General features: G+C 41.1%; 1 protein-coding gene across 1 annotated transcript in view; it reads left to right on the top strand.

Moving 5' to 3' along the window:
- The window catches only part of TRPC6 (transient receptor potential cation channel subfamily C member 6), a 287,084-nt gene that overhangs the window by 192,412 nt on the left and 72,950 nt on the right, over positions 1-21,722 (top strand). Inside the window, exon 5 of the mRNA XM_089687255.1 lies at positions 6,433-6,649. Within this exon, the coding sequence (XP_089543381.1) occupies positions 6,433-6,649 (217 nt within the window). The remainder of the gene's footprint in view (positions 1-6,432; positions 6,650-21,722) is intronic.

The following is a 21,722-nucleotide window of genomic DNA, read 5'->3' as shown; positions in this document are numbered from 1 at the left end:
GTTGCTGACAATTGTCTGGATAAACAGAGGTTGAGAGGGCAGGGATGAGTTTCCTCAGGGACATGAATGCTGGTACTTGTAGTGCACAGAATGCTACTTCCTGTATATCCATTCACAAGTGTGAGAGCCATTCCACATTTCTCATTGCTGACTGGGGATGAGAATGGGTTTGGCCCAAACTTAGGTTCTGTCATTGAGCTAATATGGCAACATGGCTATATGTGGCCAAATATGGATATATTACGTCAATGATATCACAAGCAACTCCACCCCTTTGTTATGTGCAGATGAAGGGCAGGGAATGCCCTGGCAGTGAATGACTGGGTACTGATTTGGTGGGAATGATTTTGGGTTCAGTCCAACCCATGCTCACCACCAGGGGCGGACTGACAACTCATGGATCATGGGGCCCCTGTGTCCTTGCCCAAACTCAAAAAAGCCTATGAAAAAGGTACCAGGGCATCTCATGGGGCCCCCTACTGACCCCGGGCCCTCGGGCCGTGTCCGAGTTTCCAAATGGTCAGTCCGCCCCTGCTCACCACTATTGTTGATCATTGCCTCTGTCAGTGCTGGTTGCCTGGCCATCAAACTAATCCAGTGCTGACCTAGACCAAAGTATATAGATCAGGAGTTCCAACTTCATTTCTGAGTCATTGTCTAAAGCCAAAGACATCCAGACAATTAGTATTTTCAGGTCAGCAGACATTTTACTTTCATGGCAGGTTTCCTTTAAATAAAATCCCGTCTCCATGAATATGTTAATTCTGATGTTTTTTAAAATGCAGACTTAATAGGAGCCAGGTGGCAGCATGATTCCTGCAGGTGAAAATATGTATCTTTACTTTTATAATTTGTATGTAAATAAATTGCTGATGTTTCAATAGCTCTCAGGATCTAACTACCCCAGCTAACATCCTGACGGTTGCCATGGTAATTAGCTTGCTAGGGGGAAGCCAGACTATAGCCACCTTATATCAGCCCTGTATCATGTCAGGTTATTAGTTGAAATGAGCAAACCGATCTGTACGTATCAAAATTGCTGCATGCCACTATTATCTAAACTATTATGCAACAAACAATAAAAGATGTTTAGGGTGCTTAAAGTGGTATTAAACCCAAAAATAAAAATGTCATATATTGAAGCCTACCAATTCTTAGATGTGATGGCTGCATTAGTTTTCTTTTTTAAGCATTTTTTACTTTATTTGCACCTGTTGATCTGACCAGTAGCACATTTATGGTCAAATATACACACAATTATTATTATTATTATTATTATACAGGATTTGTATAATAATTTATGGTTACAACAGTTTGCTCAGCGCTTTACATTAGTGGGAGACAATACAGTTCAATACAAGAGGAATTTGAGGGCCCTGCTCCTTGGAGCTTACAATCTAGGAGGGCGGGGTGAGTGGTACAGTAGGTAGTCACTGTGGGGGATGGAGTGGCTGGAAAAGTAGAGGATACCAGAATTAGCAGAGGGCGGGATAGGCACAATAAAAATGTTAAAAGTATTAACATATCTTAATTACATCAATTTAAAAACACTACTGACAATATTCCCCCATCCACACGCTCGAAGTGAATGGGTGAATCAGGTCAGCTTTTTTTTAGTTCAACCAGCAATCTATGGGCTGATGAAGCCTCATTCACACTGACAGTGACATACATGTATTTACAGGGCATGTCTAAGAGCATGTTAACCACTTCCCGTCCGTATATAAACGGTCGGACGGTGAAAGTGCAGGGGTGGGTTGCCGTTCATAAACGGCACCCACCATTTTGGACTGTGCGCGCTCCCTAGGATCCGGTGCCGGCTGTGTCTGGAGTACACAGCGGAACACCGATTGCTGTACGGGACCTCTGTGTGAGGCCCCGATCATGTGATCACTGATTGGCCAATCAGTGATCACATGAATAGGTATAAGCAAGATGTCACTTCCTGACACCATTGCTTACTATGTGTGAAATCTGTGAATGAGCACTATTCACAACAGCGTTTTACCATGTGACAAGCTGTGACCAATTACAGCTCACACGGTATTTCTCAATGGCTGCAAGAATGCAGCCTCACAGGAGAAGAAATGATTGCTTTTACAGACTTTATGGGTGTAAAAAAAAAATCTTCATCACCCCCCACAAGTAGTACAGTGTCACTATCATGACACTGTACTGCTAGGGTGAAAGTATGTTAAAAAAAAAACCCATATAAATAATAATATAAATAAATAAAATAAAAATTTAAAACATTTTTTGAAGAATTATAATTTTTGGTTATAAACTAATTTGGGTTATTTGTTTTACTAAAAAGATTATTGAATAAATTTTGGACACGATTTATGAAGAAAGATTATTTATTTGCAAAAGTTTTTATGAAAAACACTTTTAAAAAAAAAAATTTGGACTTTTTCATTTATATAGCAAAAAAAAAATCCCAGTGGTGAATAAATACCACCAAAATAAAGTTTTATCTGTCTCAAAAAAATGCTAAAAAAATTCATATGGGTACAGTGTTGCATGACCGCGCAATTGTCATTCAAAGTGTGATAATGCTGAAAGCTGAACATTGGCCTGGACAGGAAGGGGGTAAAAGTGCCCGGACTGGAAGTGGTTAATGCAGGTAATGATTTTAAATGGTAATTAGCAAACTGTGCATTTGCTTGTATGCATTCAGGTTTCAGAAAAAAGAAATGTGTGTGTTCCAGGACAGAGAATGTGAAAGTGTGTAAACGCAGGTACACCAGGGGCTCATTCACACAGCCATCCAAGGCTGTAGACTGTCTAATTCAGTGTATTTCTGTGGTGTGTATGGCCAGGTGTTTGTGTTCAGCCCGCGGCCACTCAGCCTGTACAAGTTGTACATGGAGCAGTCAGGGACAGATGAGCGGCCCTGGAAGCAAACTGTCCCTGGCAGCACGTCATCACTTTTTGAGCGATTAAATGCAAACAGCAACAGACAGCATCAGCCTGCCATTGATTTGTACAGATATCCTGCTGAACATAAACACCTGGCTGTAAGTGCAATGTTTCCCCAATTAATTTCTCTGCATTTAAATATAACAATCACAGAAGGCTCATGTAAATGCATCCATCAAAAACAAACAGCCGTTGGCTGTGATCCACTATTAAAAGCAAAGATCTGTAACTATACCATATGCATTACAATGTTTCTGTTAGATGGATGAACTAATTATTATTTCAGAACTCAAGAACAAATCCAGAATGTTTTACTCTGATAGGGCCAATAGTCCCAATCACATTCTCTCATTCTGGGTTTAAGGGCCAAAGGCCCCCAGGCGCTCATTTTATCCCCCCCCCTGGCCCCAGCAGGATCCAAGACGCCACACCTCTGCATCTTTAGGCATGTGCGTTGTCATGGTGTGCACCGCCATTCCTATCAATATACCCTTTAATGAGCATTGATACATCAAAAATGAAATGAAAGTGTTACTAAACCCACAACAGTAAAATCAGTCTGTATAGTTACATGCACATGCTCAGTTTGGTGTGTATTGCAACAGAGGTTTTTTTTTTTTTGGGAGGGTGCATGTGATCAACACAGGGCCAATCAGCACTGTCCAGACCAGGGGCAGACTGACAACTCATGGGGCCCCCAGGCAATAGGGGATCATGGGGCCCCTGTGTCCTTGCCCAAACTCAAAAAAGCCTATGAAAAAGGTACCAGTGACATCTCATGGGGCCCCCTACTGACCCCAGGCCCTCGGGCAGTGCCCGAGTTTCCAAATGGTCAGTCCGCCCCTGGTCCAGACAGAGGTCGGGGGTTCTGCATCCTCCTAGAGCAGAAAGAAAACTCCTCCTACAAGCTTTAACCAGTGATCTGCTGAAGTCACAAGACTGTTCTAACTTCTGATGAGAAAAGGTATTTAGCAGTTTAAATTTACTAAACTAATTGCATTTCCATGTTCCGTGTACTGTGGGAGACCAGATATAGTGAATGCAGGGTCCTGGGCTTAGTAACACTTTAACTTTCTTGGCCAAGGTGTAATCTACTAAAAACAATGGCAGGCCTATTAAATTGTATAGTGTGAAAGGGCCATTAGGGCCTGGAGTAGGTTTAGGGTAATGGTTAGGTTTAGGGCTTAGACCCGTTTACACCACAAGTACATGTTATGCTCTGTAGAGCGTTGGTATACATACAGTATGTGCAATACATGTTTTGTTGCTTTAAAAATGCAAATGTATAAAATATATGTTCAAAAATACAGTTTACTAAAACTGGAAAGTGCAAAATAGTTCTGTATAGAAACCAATCAGATTTTATTGATAAAGCTTAACTGAACAAGCTGAAATTATTATTATTATTATTATTATTATTATTATATCGAGTTTATATAGCGCCAAAGGGTTTGCTCAGCGCTGTACAATAGAGGGGGGGACAATACATGAAACATTACAGCAACTACAAACACCACACGAGGGGTTATAGGGCCCTACTCTTTCGAGCTTACAATCTAGGAGGGAGGGGGTAGTGGTACAGGAGGAAGTGGCTGTGGGGGATGGAGTAGTAGGAGGAATGAAGGAGAGCAGCAGTTAGGTGAGGGTGGGGTAGGCTTCCCTGAAAAGGTGGGTTTTCAGGGAGCGCCTGAAGGTGAGGAGGGAAGGTGACAGTCTGATGGATTGGGGTAGTGAGTTCCAGAGGATGGTGGAGGACCTGGAGAAGTCTTGCAGTCATGCGTGGGAGACCAGGGAGCAAGATAGAAGGAGGTCCTGTGAAGATCGATGGGTATGGGTAGGGTGGTACCTGGGAATCAGGTCGGTGAGGTAGTTAGGGGCAGTGTTTTGAATGGCTTTGTAGGTCAGAGTGAGTAGTTTGAATTTGATGCGTTGGGCGATAGGGAGCCAGTGGAGGGATAGGGAGAGGGGGCTGGCAGAGGTGAAGCGGTTGGTGAGGTGGATGAGTCTAGCCGCTGAGTTCAGGATGGTCTGAAGCGGGGAGAGCCTGCACTGGGGTAGGCCGGTAAGGAGGGAGTTGCAGTAGTCAAGGCGTGAGATAATCAGGGAGTGTACGAGTAGTTTAGTGGTGTCTGGGGTAAGGAAGGTGCGTATTTTGGCGATATTGCGGAAGTGAAGCCTGCATGTGTTTGTAAGTGATTTGACATGAGGTTGGAAGGAGAGGTTAGAGTCCAGAATGACTCCAAGGACTTTGGCTTGCGGGGCGGGATTGATGGTGGTGATGTTAGTAGTGATGGATAGGATGGGGGGAGGGGGGCGCGGGCAGGGGGGAAGACGAGAAGAAATTAGAAGCTGATTGGCTACCATGCACAACTACACCAGATCCTGAGTGCTCCAGTTTTAGTAAATCTCCCCCACTGTGTGCTTGTAGCTTTTTTTTACAGACATTTTATTGATTTATCAGGAGTATTTGTACAGACAAAGTAAAAGGCACATTCATTTTACATTGTGTTCTAAACATACACTTGGTGCACATCTCTACATTTATAGCAATATAATATACACTTGTCAACCCTCTCAATACAAAAAGAGCTAGCAAACCATAACTTTATAATAAATAAGTGCAATCCGCCATATGAAAAGTAAAACCTGACAGATGAAAAGTGAAAATGTGTTCAGTCCAACATATAGAGATTCAATCAAATCTTGAAACGTGATGAGCAAACGTGATACCTCCACCAAATAAATGATCGGCCTGTTACCAAAAATATTGATCTGACTTTCCAGAGATCGATACACGCTTGTGCGCTCGTACTCAGCACTCATCTCACGGATAGGATACTTTCACCGCCTCTTCAGCATAATGTGACAGACACCAGAAGGAATCTTCTTGTGCAATAAATGGATATTCCCTCCGAAAGAGGAGATCAAAGGTCCGCAATGGTGTTATATAGTAAAACAATTTTTTATTTAAAATAAGCAGACATATACTCACAAACATAAGAAGTATAGGAGCACATAATTAGCAGACACCAAGACCTCGAGTGTCAGCATGTCTATGACATCACCGGCTAGGCCCTACCCAACACGTTTCGCCACCAATCAGCATCGTCAGGGCAATGAAGCATTCCCCTCCAGTGTTTGGTTTCACTTTTCATATGGCAGATTGCACTTATTTATTATAAAGTTGTGGTTTGTTAGCCTTTTTTGTATTGAGAGGGTTCACAAGTTTGTATTGTATTGCTATAAATGTAGAGATGCACACCAAGTATATATTTAGATTACTATAAGGTTACCCACATGGAATAAAAATATATTTTAAATATATTTTTTAAATATTCTTCCCAAATTTATTGACATGTACTTGAAATACTACAATTTTGGCTGTATGAACAGGATTATGGGAATTGATCATGCAAATTGATGACAGAATGGTGGAGCGGATTTCTCAATACATCTCAGGTTATTATTGGGGCATCTTGTGCTGTTGTTAACACGCTTTCCTATCTTTTACAGCTTGGTAAAATAATGCGTGGTCCGTTCATGAAGTTTGTAGCCCATGCAGCCTCATTTACCATATTCCTTGGTCTGCTAGTGATGAATGCCGCCGACAGGTTCGAAGGCACCAAGATCCTTCCAAACGAGAGCATCACAGATAATGCAAAGCAGCTTTTTAGAATGAAAACGTCGTGCTTCTCCTGGATGGAGCTGCTCATTATTTCCTGGGTAATAGGTAAAGATTTTTTATTACCAATGCCATGTGCCCTAGTTATTGTCTACCTATAAACACCTTGTTTAAAGGGATGCTTAATGTTTAAGCTGCCTTGTATAAAATTCCAGTAATAGTCATGCAGAGAGTTTGAGATAACGGGTTCTGTTTGGCAGAATGTAACATTTTATATTTATTCTAGTGTTAGTTCTCTGGGTAAATGCTATACAAACCAACACACATCAGAACTCTATCTCTACCACTCCTAGAAAATGTGTGGTTTTGGCCTAGCTGGGGTATGTTGGCAGTCTATTCCAAATCAATGGGTTGCCCTAATGCAGGGGTGTCCAAACTTTTTTCAAAGAGGGCCAGATTGGATGAAGTGAACATGGTGGAGGGCCGAACATTTTTCCGAACATTCTTTGAACCATTACAATTAAATGCAAATAAATTATTTTATGCCAAGTTAATTGCAAACGACATACTTTTCATTTCATAACATTAAGATCAACTGACAGCTGAGTTTTCACAATGTATTGAAAATAAATTTAAAAAAAACTTACCTGCACTAATGTGAAGGGTGAAAAAGGTAGCTGGAGCTGAAGTCTCTGCTCGGCAGCCGGGAGGGGAAGAGAAACACACTTCACGTTGGAAGCCCGGCCCTGACATCACCGCCCTCTGTCGCTCCCAGCGCGGCGCAGTCACGCATGCACACTGCTCTCAAGCAGAAGACTGTCTGCCACAGAAGGGAGGGCCGTGCGACAGCCGCATTTACACAGACCAGGGAGAACGCGCCGCAGTCAGGCATGCGCACTGCCCTCTGCTCTCAAGCAGAAGACTGTCTGCCATAGAAGGGAGGGCCGTGGGAGGGCCACATTACACAGGGCAGGGAGGGCTGTTGGAGGGCCGTATTAAACCGACCCCCGGGCCGTAAATGGCCCGCGGGCCGGACTTTGGACATGCCTGCCCTAATGCAATGCATGGTAAAGCACAACGTAAGGTGGGTGTGTTAATGCACCTAAAGTGTGAAACCTGCCCCCTTGTATGTGTAAGTAGGGAAGGGTAAGTTCTCTCTTTTTTGCTGTCTGTTTCCCAATTATTTCCTGTCTCACAGACACAAGACCAAGACAACATAAAAATATGACACTTATCCAATCACCCTCTCCAAATATAAACTCACTGACACCCACCATGGGGCACTATTCCTCCTACTGACATCAATGATGGGGCACTATTCCTCCCACTGACATCAATGATGGGGCAATATTGTTTACACTGACATCAAGGGGTGAATAAGGTTCAAGAGGGCAGTATTTTCAACATGAAACCAAAATAAAGAACACGGGGACATGATCCTAAACTAAATGGAGGAAAGTTTAAAACTAATCTCAGAAATTATTATTTTGCTGAGAGTGGTTGATGCTTGGAATAAACTTTTAGCAGAGGGAGTGAGCCAGTCAACAGTATATAGCTTCAAACATGCTTGGGACAAGCATAGATCTATAAAACAAAAAAACAAAAACAACTGCCCCTCCCCTCCAAAAAAAAAAACAAAAACAGGCAGATTTGATGGACCTTTCTGTCTTTTTTTGCCATCACTTTTCTATGTTTCTATCAATGATGGGTCACTGCTCCTCTCACTGACATCAATGATGGGACACTATTCCTCCCACTGACATCAATGATGGGGCACTGCTCCTTCCACTGACATCAATGATGAGACACTATTCCTCCCACTGACACCAATGATGGGGCACTATTCCTCCCACTGACACCAATGATGGGGCACTATTCCTCCCACTGACATCAATGATGGGGCACTATTCCTCCCACTGACACCAATGATGGGGCACTATTCCTCCCACTGACACCAATGATGGGGCACTATTCCTCCCACTGACATCAATGATGGGGCACTATTCCTCACATTGACATCAATGATGGGGCACTATTCCTCCCACTGACACCAATGATGGGGCACTATTCCTCCCACTGACACCAATGATGAGGCACTATTCCTCCCACTGACATCAATGATGGGGCACTATTCCTCCCACTGATATCAATGATGGGGCACTGCTCCTCCCACTGACATCAATGATGGGGCACTGCTCCTCCCACTGACATCAATGAAGGGGCACTGCTCCTCCCACTGACATCAATGATGGGGCACTATTCCTCCCACTGACATCAATGATGAGGCACTATTCCTCCCACTGACATCAATGATGGGGCACTATTCCTCCCACTGACACCAATGATGGGGCACTATTCCTCCCACTGACACCAATGATGGGGCACTATTCCTCCCACTGACATCAATGATGAGGCACTATTCTTCCCACTGACATCAATGATGGGGCACTATTCCTCACATTGACATCAATGATGGGGCACTATTCCTCCCACTGACACCAATGATGAGGCACTATTCCTCCCACTGACATCAATGATGGGGCACTATTCCTCCCACTGACATCAATGATGGGGCACTGCTCCTCCCACTGACATCAATGATGGGGCACTGCTCCTCCCACTGACATCAATGAAGGGGCACTATTCCTCCCACTGACATCAATGATGGGGCACTATTCCTCCCACTGACACCAATGATGGGGCACTATTCCTCCCACTGACACCAATGATGGGGCACTATTCCTCCCACTGACACCAATGATGGGACACTATTCCTCCCACTGACACCAACAATGGGGCACTATTCCTCCCACTGACATCAATGATGGGGCACTATTCCTCCCACTGACACCAATGATGGGGCACTATTCCTCCCACTGACACCAATGATGGGGCACTATTCCTCCCACTGACACCAATGATGGGGCACTATTCCTCCCACTGATATCAATGATGGGGCACTATTCCTCCCACTGACATCAATGATGGGGCACTATTCCTCCCACAGACACCAATGATGGGGCACTATTCCTCCCACTGATACCAATGATGGGGCACTATTCCCCTCACTGACATCAATGATGGGGCACTATTCTTCCACTGATACCAACATTAAGGAACTATTTCTTCCACTGACACCGACCATGGGGCACTGCTCCTCCCACTGACACCAATAATAGCACACCAATAATAGCACACTATTAATTTCACAGAAACCAATAATGTGATATTATTCCTCCCTCTCATGCTAATGATGGGACACAATTCCTTTCACTGACAACAATGATGGGGCGCTGTTCTTTTTACTTACACCAATGATGGGGCATAATTCCGTCTAACACCAACAATCATAAAAAAAAGAAAAAAACACCAGTTCTCCCAATTGATATCAATAGCGGGGCACTATTCCTTCCACTCATTGATCATGCACATATTTCATTGCACAGGAGACTGGACAAGATCCACAGTTGTAGGGTGCAACAGCAATAGCTGTTTGGGATGACAGTAGAAGAAAATATACTGTCAACTCATCACAACACTTTGAAGTAAAACCACCTTTATTAGTGTCAGTTAGGCATGCCACATAGTAATGCCAACATTTCATAAACTACAAAGGGTCCCTATATTAGGAAAGATAAACCTTCATCAGGCCAAATGATCAGCCTAACATCAGTAGTTTGCAAGGTGTTGGAAGATATGCTAAGGAATTCTTAAGAGAAAATGGTAATATTAGGGACAACCAATGTGGATTTTTTAAAGAGCCGCTCCTGTCAAACCAGACTGTTGGCATTTTATGAGGAAGTGAGCTTGGACAGAAAGGTAATACGGTAATAATTTATCTGTATTTTACCAAAATGTTTGATACTGTGACCCAGAAACATTTAGTTTACAAACTAGAGTCTATAGGTGTGGAGGCAATTGTATGCATATGGATAGAAAACTGGTTTTACAAACAGGCGCAGAGAGCAGTGGTAATAAATTCAGCCTTAAAGTAGAACAGGGTGGTGAGTGGTGTGCCCCAGGGTTTTGTAATGGGGCCAGTGCTGTTTAACCTGTTTATAAATGACATAAAGCCTGGAATCAGGAGTTTAATTTTGCTATTTAAAGATGATGATACCAAATTATGCACATTTTTTCAGTACAGGATATTGCAACTGGATTACCTTGAAAAAATAGAAGACTGGATGGATACTTGGCATAGGATTAATATAGAAAGATTTTGTATGCAAATTACCCATTGGAGGGGGGTTCTTATCATTACAGCAGTAAAGATGTGGAATACCCTTCCCCAGGCAGTGGTATCAACTAGGAGTATTAACAGTTTCAAAAGACTAGTATAAAAATATTGTAATGCTTCTAAAAATGTCTAGCCACCCTTTTTAACCACTTCCATACAGGGTGTTTTTACCCCCTTCCTGCCCAGGCCAATTTTCAGCTTTCAGCACTGTTGCAATTTGAATGACAATTGTGCAGTCATGCAACACTGTACTCAAACTAAATTTTTATCATTTTGTTCACACAAATAGAGATTTCTTTTGGTGGTATTTGATCACCACTGTTTTTTTTATTTTTTGCTAAATAAATGAAAAAGTCCAAAAAATATGTTGTTTCTGTTGTAAAATTTTGCACATAAATAATTGTTCTTCATAAATTTAGGCCAAAATGTATACTGCTACATTTCTTTGGTGAAAATTACCCAAATCAGTGTATGTTATTCAGTCTGTAGGAAAGTTCTAGAGTCCACAGACTATTGTATATGACTGAAAATCAATCAATCCTGCTGTACTGACGGCCTCATTTCCCTGTCCAAAAATGAAAGGACGGTAAAGATGTTCACTTTTTGCAAAGTAGACAGTCTGAAGTAATTAGCAAGAGGCATGGTGAGTTTTTAGAAGTTGTCATTTTTTTATCATAATTTTGTGGAAAACGAAGAAAAAAAAAATCACATTTTATTTTACATTCTGTCACCACTTTGTCATCATTGGTGTGGCGGTGAGTACATGTTTTTAGTTTTTTTAGATTGTTTTTATAACACATTTTTTACACACTATAATTGCTTATAGCAATGAATTTCATTGCTATAAGCAAACATTTCCCTTGTTATTTTTTCACAATTGTTTTTCGTTACATACTGTCACCAGTGCAGTACAGCATCATCATATGACTGGTGTGGCAGTGATTAAGGACACTGACTGGTGACTGTACAAAAAAAAATATTTTTTCAATTTTTTTTTTATTTTTTATTACATTTATTTCTTTTTTAATTATTTTTTTTCCTAACACACTGTGACCAGAGTAATATAATGTTACCATAGTATCATTGTACTACTCTGGAAAAGTGATCAGTTTTTTTTTTACTTGTTATTTTTTCACCATTTTTTTTTCTTACATACTGTCACCAGTGCAGTACAGCATCATCATATAACTGGTGTGGCAGTGATCAGAGACACTGACTGGTGACTCTATGAAAAAAAATCTTTATTTTTTATTACATTTTTTCTTTTATTTCATGATTTTTTTTTTCTAACAAACTGTGACCAGAGTAATATAATGTTACCATAGTAACATTGTACTACTCTGGGGAAGTGATCAGTATTTTTTTTTTACACACATTATGATTGCTTATAGCAATGAATTTCATTGCTATAAACAAGCATTTTACTGAATAAAATCAAATCAAATCATTCAGATTCAGATGGGCTGTGATTGGCCCAGTCTGTACACTGTGATCACTGTGACCAATCACAGCTAGCAACACAATTGTATAGAATGGATGGCATGAAAGGATGCCATCTATTGTTTACAATTGTCATGTGACCTGTTGTAATTGGTCACTGCGGTCACATGGTACCAACAATGGGCTGGTACACAGATGAGTCGTCGACTGTGTCTGATGGATACAGCCGGCGACAGATGTTGGCGCCGGGGGCACACGCGAGCTGGTGTTCCATAGTTTTACTATAGGCCGGGAGGGAAACAGTTAAGTTCTCATATGCCTGTACATACAATTAAAATACATAAAAAGTGTAAAAAAAAAGTCCAAAAATGCAATGTGCTATAAACCATAAAATTAATTAAGTGCACGGTCTCTTCAAGAACTCTTCATGTAGCTCTCCAAAATATTATACTTGAAAAACCAAAGTGCTAGTGAAAATGCAGCAATTGTGCCAAAAAACACAGACGCATGTGTCCATATATAGTCAATAAATAAATCTGTTGTGCTCCACATTTCATATGATACCAAATCATTCCATCACCACTGTGAAATCAGCTCTATGCCCCTTTTGCATGGAAGCTCACATCCTTTGGTGGACTCCCCTTTTACCCAATGACCAGATGGTGAAGGTTCAAGGCTGATCAGTCATTTGATGCATTTGTAAGTTTTATCTTTTGTTAAAGTTAATAACACACTATTAAAGCCCAACTACAGCAAAAAATATTTGTATCTTTGCAAAAACTGCAGAATATTTAGAACAAGGTTTTCCACCTTTTGGTCTTCAAAATGGAAACAGGAGAAGTGGGGAGGGGTTGTACTATGCATAGCGTGTCTTGATAAAAATAGGGCCAACATTTACACTATTTAATTATTTTTACACGTGCATCATTTTTGTACATTGATGGGTTTTTTTAAGGCAAGGTCAGTCACAGCTCTGCCTGCTTTCCTCCCATGGAATTTCTATGTAATAAAGAACTCTGCTGCTTCTTGTTGCTCTCACCATCCAGCTTGTTAAACTAATCCGGCCAGAACTCCCAAGGAAATAGGAAAACCCACATTTATATGCAAAATACTTATTGAGGGTTCCTTACGGTTACAGCAGTAAAGATGCGTTATTCCCTTCCACAGGTAGTGGTATCAGCTAGGAGTGGTGACAATTTAAAAAGACTTCTAGATGCCTTCCTCAATATATACAAAATATACAAGGGCTTTTATATTCTCAGAAACAAAGAAAAGTGATGGCAGAAATAAGACCAAGTGGTCCATTGAAGACTCACACTGACACTCAAACATACATGTTGGACTAAATAAACCCGTGTATTTTTCCAACCACATCCACAACATTGCATAGTGTAAAGAATCTAATGACAAGTCTATAGTTGTGTGCTATTTCGTCTGGGGACTAAGGGGCCCAGTTTACTTTAATCGTACTGGAGGGGGTCATCTGATGGTACCTGGTCATTACTGAGAAAAGAAAAATCCCAAGAGACAGCCTAATTATCAACAAACAGTTTACACGCATCTCTGATATTTATTTATAAGCTCTGCTACTGATTGGGTGCTCTGTAATCCTCTAGCTTCTTAAATTGAATTGAATTTCAAATGACAATGTGCTTTCTGCCTCTCATTCTGCATAATGAGAATGTGGATGTAGTCATGGACTCAGATACATACAGTAACGGGTTATTAGTCTGTGCTATGAATACCAATCAGCCTTTAGAATTGGTAATTCACATCAATATATATGGCAAGGAAATTGTATACATCGTTGTCTGCAGACATTATTAACCAGCAGAAAGAAGCACAAAACAGCTCTGATGATGCAACAAGCTGTGCACAGATAAATAAAATGGAAGTACATGCAGTACATACATAGAAATGTACCTGCAGTACATTCCGCAGGTAGAAGTATACCTCTGTGAAATCCTAAATGCAGGTGTTTTGGTAATACATGACATACATTAGATTGATATTTGACTCATACAGTGGTGAAAATGATTATTTGAACCCCTGAAGATTTTGGAAGTTTGCCCACTTACAAAGAAATGAAAGATCTATATTTTTATCCTTGGTAGGTTGTAGTGGGCTTGTAGTTTTCAATGAACTACCGCAGTGCTGTGGAGCGCCATGGTAGTTCATTCAAGCTTCCTGCCAGAATATCTGCTTGGCTATACATCCCATACGGCAGGCAGATATTCTGACAGGTCTGCAGGAGACCTGCAAGGCATCAGTGTTCTACTGATCACTGGTGCAATGCTTTCCAGGCTCCTGCAGACAAATATAATAAATGCACATTTTTTCACCTGCAAAAAAATGTGCATTTATTATTTTTATCCAAAAGGTGACCTTATCCTTTAAATTGAGAGGACTAATCCGTGTACCACATAAGCACATAGCCAGTCTGTGGGAGCCAGAATTATTGTTGGATGGTAGGGGATCAAATACTTATTTTACTCACTGAACTGCAACTCAATTTATAACATTTTTTATCGTGTTTTTCTGGCTTTTTGGGTTGATATTCTGTCTGTATCATTTAAAATACACCTATGATAAAAAAGTGTAGACTCTTCATTTCTTTGTAAGTGGGAAAACGTACAAAATCTGCGGGGGATCAAATAATTATTTTCACCTACTGAGTCACCAGGGGCAACAAGCAAGACCAATGATAGAACAGTGTAAAGCCAGCCATACATGGATCCTAATTTGGCCGGTTCAGAAGGAACCAGACAAATTTACATCCATGTGTGGGCAAGCTGGTTGTATAGAGGTCGATCTACCAATCACCTCTGTACAACTAGCTTGTTGTGTTTTTCCCAGTCGATCAGAGCCACAGGCTATAGCCAAGGACTTCAGAATACAATAGCTCAGCAGGAGGATTCCCCCATCCACATCAAATATGTGGATGGGGGAATTGTTTGAGTTATTTTTTTTTGTTCAACTGACTATGGCTGGTTATGGCTGCTTAAGTCCTCTGATGGTCAGAATAATCAGTAGACAGTAGTAGATTAGGTATGCACAAACCAACCCAAAACAGATTCAGATGCACAGGAACAGCAATGACTAACAATAACAGAAGTAACCAGCCAATGAATGACAAGCTGTATGCAAAAATAGTTATTATAATAACAGGAGTAATCCAATAAATGATCAGACAGACCGCTCATTAGGGCTTGAATTTTAATTTTACAGGTATAAAAAGGGATGCTAGAGTGGTGGTACTACACGCTGTAGTAAATAGCAAATGTGTCCTATTACTGATAAGGGGTACACATGTAGGCGAGTCCAGAGACCATTAATCAAGATGGCAGACAACAGTGTTAGTGCGTGCATGGAACAGCGTGTGGTGATGAAGTTTCTTGTGAACGAAGGTGAAAAACCTGTGGATATCTACAGAAGATTTAAAGCACAGTATGGTGATGAGACGCTCAGCAGCAGTAAGATATTTCAATGGTGGTAATGTTTCAAATACATCCACAGTGACGATCCCTGCCATGGTGGTTCCCAACCCACAGCAGTCATTCCTGGGAACATTCAGCACATGAAACTTCTGATCCTGAATATTCGATGCATAACCTGTCAGGAAAATGCACAAGAGACAAATCTTTCTGTGATCAGCATTTCAGCACCAATGACAGAGTATAGCAGGCTGCCCTAGGATGGTTCAGGCATACTGACAAATCTTTCTACGTCAAAGCTTTCCAGGCATTAGTTAGACGCTGGGGGTTAATTTATAAATGTAGCAGGGGAGTATTTAGAAAAATTAATTCAGTTTCCACTCCTTGAAATTTGTTCTTTTATTATATAAACTCAAAAGTCCCGGATTGACTTGAAGGCCCCTCATATTTACCCAAGGCTACGACCAGCAGATGGTGAAGGTTCAAAGTTGGTCAGTCATTTGATGCATTTGTAAGCTTTACCTTTTGTTAAAGTTGTTGACACACTATTAAAGCCCAACTACAGCAAAAAATATTTTTTATCTTTACATAAACGGCAGAATATTTAGAACAAGGTTTTCCACCTTTTGGTCCAAAAAATGAAAACAGGAGAAGTGGGGGTGGGTTGTGCTATCCATAGCGTGTCCTGATATAAGTAGGACCAATGTTTACACTATTTTATTATTTTGTACATTGATGTTACAATGAGGAGGATGCAGACTGTAGGCCTCATTAAGCAAGGAGATGCTACCAGCGCTCCTGAAACACATAGTGAGCTTAATGAGGGGGGAGTCTGGTTTGCTATTGCAACTACAGAACCAGGGCGGTAATCAGCGACTTACAGTGGGACTGTGATAACGTGGCGGGCAATCTGGCGCTAGCTGACGCTGGCTGGGAGGTACACTAACTGACTATCTGATACTGATATCAATATCATTAATACAGTGATCAGTGCTAATACTGTACACTGTCATTGTACTAATGACACTGGCTGGGAAGGGGTTAATATCTAGGGGCAAACAAAGGGTTAACTGTGTGCCTACAATGTGCAAAGTGTGCTGCTTTTACTAATGGATCTGGCTGTTTTTTCTCTCTGCTTTGCAGGGAGAAAAAGCAGCCAAATTGCTTTTCTGTGTACACAGTTCTGTGTTGTTTGTAGATCCAGGACTTTGTGCTGTGATTGGATACAACCGATCAGCAGATCTCAGCCATAAATCATTGGCCGGGACCTGCTGACAAAATTACAATGTGTCCAACCGCAGCACAGGTCAGCATGCGTTGCTGAGCCTGCAGCTGCCACTCAGTCAGAGTAAATCTATTGTGACTGGGTGGCAAGTGGTTAACCACTTCAGCTCCGGAAGAATTTACTCCCTTCATGACCAGGTCATTGTTTGCTGTTCAGCACTGTGTTACTTTAACTGGCAAATGCGCAATCATACAACACTGTAACCAAATGAATTTTATATAATTTTTTTCAAACAAATAGAAATTTCTATTGAAGGTATTTGATCACCACTGGGATTTGTATTTTTTTTTATTATATAAATGAATAAAGATCAAAAATTTTAATTTCAAAGATTCGGATCACATAACACCCCGGCATGCCAAGTCACACCCTAAAGTCCGCAATTACAGCGGCCATATTGTTGCAGTTCCGACTTGGTCTGAAATCAGCATGTCACCGGACTTTGAATTTGTGCGGCTTCAATGTAAGTCGCACCATTTCAACTCGGAATCAGTGTGACCAGGGTGTAAATGTACATGATCCGGCACAGCAGGGCCACACTGCCACAGTATATCTGCGGCAGGCAGTTGCCAAGTGGTTAACAAGTAACCTTGCCCAAAGAGGACACGTAGACAGATTAGGGGCCCATTCACACTAAGAACTGCATGTGAATCGCATAGGAACTGCACATCGTTACTGTACAATTCACATGAAGTACTGTGCAGTGAGACTGGGCTGAAATCACACCGCATGCACTACTTTTTGAAATGCACAGAAACCGCATCTCATGGTAATGTTGCACCATGCGAGCTGGTGCGGGCAAGCGCAGTGCGTTTGTGACCTGCGTTTGGGGTGTCGTTAACTTTGAACTGACCCCCTTGGCAGATCACAAGGGCATGGGACCACGTCTCACCCGTACTGTAGTCTAGTGTGAACGGGCCCTTAGTCAGAAAAGGTGAGGTCATCGCTTTATTTGAAAGTTCCAACTGGAATATTTAACCAGTGCCACTCAGTTATACTTTGAGCATGCTTGAACAGTAACTCGTCTTGGTCTAACAAGTCTGTCCTTACCATGAGTGCCAGGCAGACAGTTCACTGACCCAACTTCCAATTGAGGGCATTGCCTATTAGAGCAATATTTAACGCTTGCTAGGTCAAATTGCTGTTAAAGCTGTGACAATCACCCTCTAACATGGTGGGTGGTCGGGCAACTCTTCTGAAGCTGCAGTTCTTTAGGTCAGTGATGACTTTCCTCAGCATAAACTTTAACTTGTTGCACATGTCCACAACCAATTTCCAAGCCATGCTCCCATCAATCAAACTGCCATTTCCTTAAGGGCTCAGGAAGCTTCAAGAGGAGAGCGTTTATGAGCCACATACTAAACATTATATAGCATCCTAATATTGGGTTTCTCAGACATACAACATATGTTAACAGAGTCGGCAACAGTTAATTCTTGTCCTGTGGACATAGTGGGAAATTCCTGGATCAACCATCACTCCGTTATCACCGTCACTTGCAGTATTTCTGGCTTTCTGATGACATTTTCTGCTTTTTCACACTTCCCACTTTACTGCCAACTCAAACAATGATGTAAGCATGACATGTGCCATCCATTACTCATTGTGGATACGGCTGTTTGTCCACTGTTTTAATTCCTATTGCATCTGATTTTTAAGTTAAGGATATATGCACATTATTGCTGTTTAGTCCCCCTGCCACCTATATAAAAAAAAGACTGTATGTTGTATGTATAGACATTTGTATTTTGGATTTTAGGTAACATTCCAGATCTTGTTGGTCTAAGTAGCTCATTTACACTTGTGCCCCGAAGCAAGAAAGGAGGAGGAGAGGGAGGTGGCAATAAATTAATTTATTAATTGACATTCAATTTTAGATGGCGTTCTCTCTCCATCACCTTCCCTGATTGGCTATGTGACAAAGCATGTTTCCTTTTAGAACTATTTTCTGACTTCTGATTTAATTTAGAAAATAGTTTTTTCTCTTTTGACATTACATGTGGGTAGGGATTGGCAGAACCCCCCCACCCCCGGTTCCATTCACGGTAGAACATTCTAACCTAACAAAAGTTTGCAACATCAAACATAATGCAAGTATATGGGACTCGAACTTGTAAATTCAAAAGTGCCCATTTTGAAGGCGTATATGCAAGTTATTGGCCATAAAAGAGATATGGGGACTTGGGTACTGCCCTGAGGGACATGAATCAGTGAAAAAAATTTTCCAAAAGTATTGTTTTTAACCACTTGCCACCCGGCCTATAACCAAATGGCGGCCGGGCAAACACGTCGTCCCTCCGGGAGAAGGCCATACGGTGTCCTTCCCGGATCACACTTTGCACGTGTCCGCAGGTCCACGCTATGGTGAGATCTGTCATCGGCTGTGCACCTCGGACACGTACTATAACAGATCTGTGTATCGACTCCGTTACCAGTACCATGTGACCTTCTGTGACCAATCACAGCAGGTCACATGATGGTTGTATACAATGGATGGCTTCCTTTCATGCCATCCATTGTATACAAGTGTGTCTAGCTGTGAATTATCACAGCGATCACATGCACATCCTGGACCAATCACAGCTTATCTGTGTCATGTGATTAGCCGTGGCCAATCACAGCTAATCACACAAAAAATAAACTGAATTAATCGATTTCATTCAGTTAAATGCTTGCTTATAGCAAAGAAATTCTTTGCTATAATCAATCAAATTGTGTAAAAAAAACAAAAAACTGATCACCATTACTATGGTAACATTATACTACTTTGGTCATGCAATATGAAAAACAAATCTTAAAAAAGAGAAAAAAAGTAATAGAAAAAAAAATAATAAAAACATTAAAAAAATTTTTTTAAAATTATATATTTTTTTTTCCTACTGTCACCAGTCAGTGTCACCGCCACACCAGATATATGCTGATGCTGTACTGCACTGGTGACAGTATGTAAAAAAAAAATTGTGAAAATAATTTTTTTAATTTCTTCATTTTCTAAAAAAAAATGAAAAAAAAATTACAACTTCAAAAAACTCGCCATGCCTTTTATGAAATATGTCGGACTGTCTACTTTGCAAAAAAGGGTCATTTGGGGGATATCTGTACTGTTGTGACATTTCTGAGCCTCAAGAATTTTGATTGGCTGTCAGTACTTCAGGATTGGTCAATTTTCAGATATATCTCATAGTTTGTGAACTCTATAACTTTCCTACAGACTAAATAATAAATACTGATTTGGGTTATTTTCACCAAACAAATGTAGCAGAATACATCTTGGCCCAGTCATTTTTCATTGCTTAAAGTAAAAAATAAATAAAAATAGAAACATTCCTTTAAATATCATGCCTGGGGGTCCCCTTAAACTACCTGCAAAGTTTCACATCTGTACAAGTATAGAACCTGCTGCAGCAGGACTGACAATTTTATTTAAAAAAAAAAAAACAAAAACAGCATGGGGTCCCCCCAAATCCATACCAGGCCCTTTAGATCTGGTAGGTAAGTTAGGAGGGACACAGTGCATACATTGCATTGTGGGGCGTGCAGGCGAACATCCTGCCGAACGCCCTTACCGTTCGAGTGTTAGGTGAACACTCAAACAGCCTATGTTCAAGTCGAACATACGTTCAACTCAAACATGTGGCCCTTCCCTACATGCGGGGAAACATATTTCTTGCAAATTGTATAGTACTAAAGTGTACTACTAAGTATACTACTAAAGCCCAACTCCAGATTGGGTTGGAAACTGAAAATTCAGTCACCAGCTTCTTTTCAAAAATGAAAGTAATAGCTCTGGCTGCAACACCAGTGCCGCTCCCCCCAGATACACCAGTCCTGTGCCAATCCTCTTTCACAATGAATAACACCCATTGTCATTCATCACACCTCTGGAGGAAGAAGAGGACCTGTGATATCATATTTTTTTTTTTCTATGGTTGAACTGGATGGACTTTTGTCTTTTTTCAGCCAGACTAACTATGTAACCATATGACTGGACTATATTAAGGGTGCTTCATTGTTCGGGAGGGGGCAAACAGAAGGGGAAACATGCAAATATGGAGTTGGGCTTTAAGACAAGACAAAAATGACATGACATTTCCAGGTTTATATTTGTTAAAATTAAAAATGTCATCCCTTACCTGGGTGTTTGATGCTCATACAGATGATTCTGGAGGTAGAAATATCTACCCTCCTCACAAAAGTATTTTTTAGGACCTTGGTATTAATGGGCATAGGGAATTATTTTTTTTTTGTTTTATTCAGTTAACATTTTTTGTTTTTATGAAAAGTCTGAATCAGATAAAGAAATGCGTACCACCCACCCAGCACGTAGACAGAAACAGATTACTGCTGTGAGAAAGCAAAGACGAATTCCCAGGAATGCTCCCCAGGACCCCCACCACCCCACCCTGAGGATTTGTCTGTGAGAGCACATCCTGCTAGTATCATTATCCATTCCCCATGACGCATTCTAACCCAACTGGGTTTATTAGAAGACCCCTATGAATAAGCCCAATTGGGGTGAAACGCGTCACAGAGGTGTGACTTAGGGCAGGGACTGTGTCTGAAACCAACATCTACTACATCAATTAAACTTCACGGAGTGGGCTTTATTTTAATTTTTGCTAAACAGATCACTGCTGTTTGTTTTCATGGTAGGCCCTGTTCACATAGGCTGCAGAGGTGGATACTTTGCTATGTTCTGAGGTAGCTGACTCTGTGCTATGGTTTTGTGTGCAGCCAGAAACACTACTGGAACGCCATCTCTGAATGTACATTATCTATGCCCAG

Source organism: Staurois parvus, unplaced genomic scaffold (assembly GCF_062004578.1).
Source record: "Staurois parvus isolate SC_StPar_1 unplaced genomic scaffold, SC_StPar_1.0 ptg000422l, whole genome shotgun sequence".
In the NCBI taxonomy this organism is placed as follows: Eukaryota; Metazoa; Chordata; class Amphibia; order Anura; family Ranidae; genus Staurois; species Staurois parvus.
Note: the sequence above shows the minus strand (reverse complement) of the source record. Positions and strands in the feature narration are given on the sequence as shown.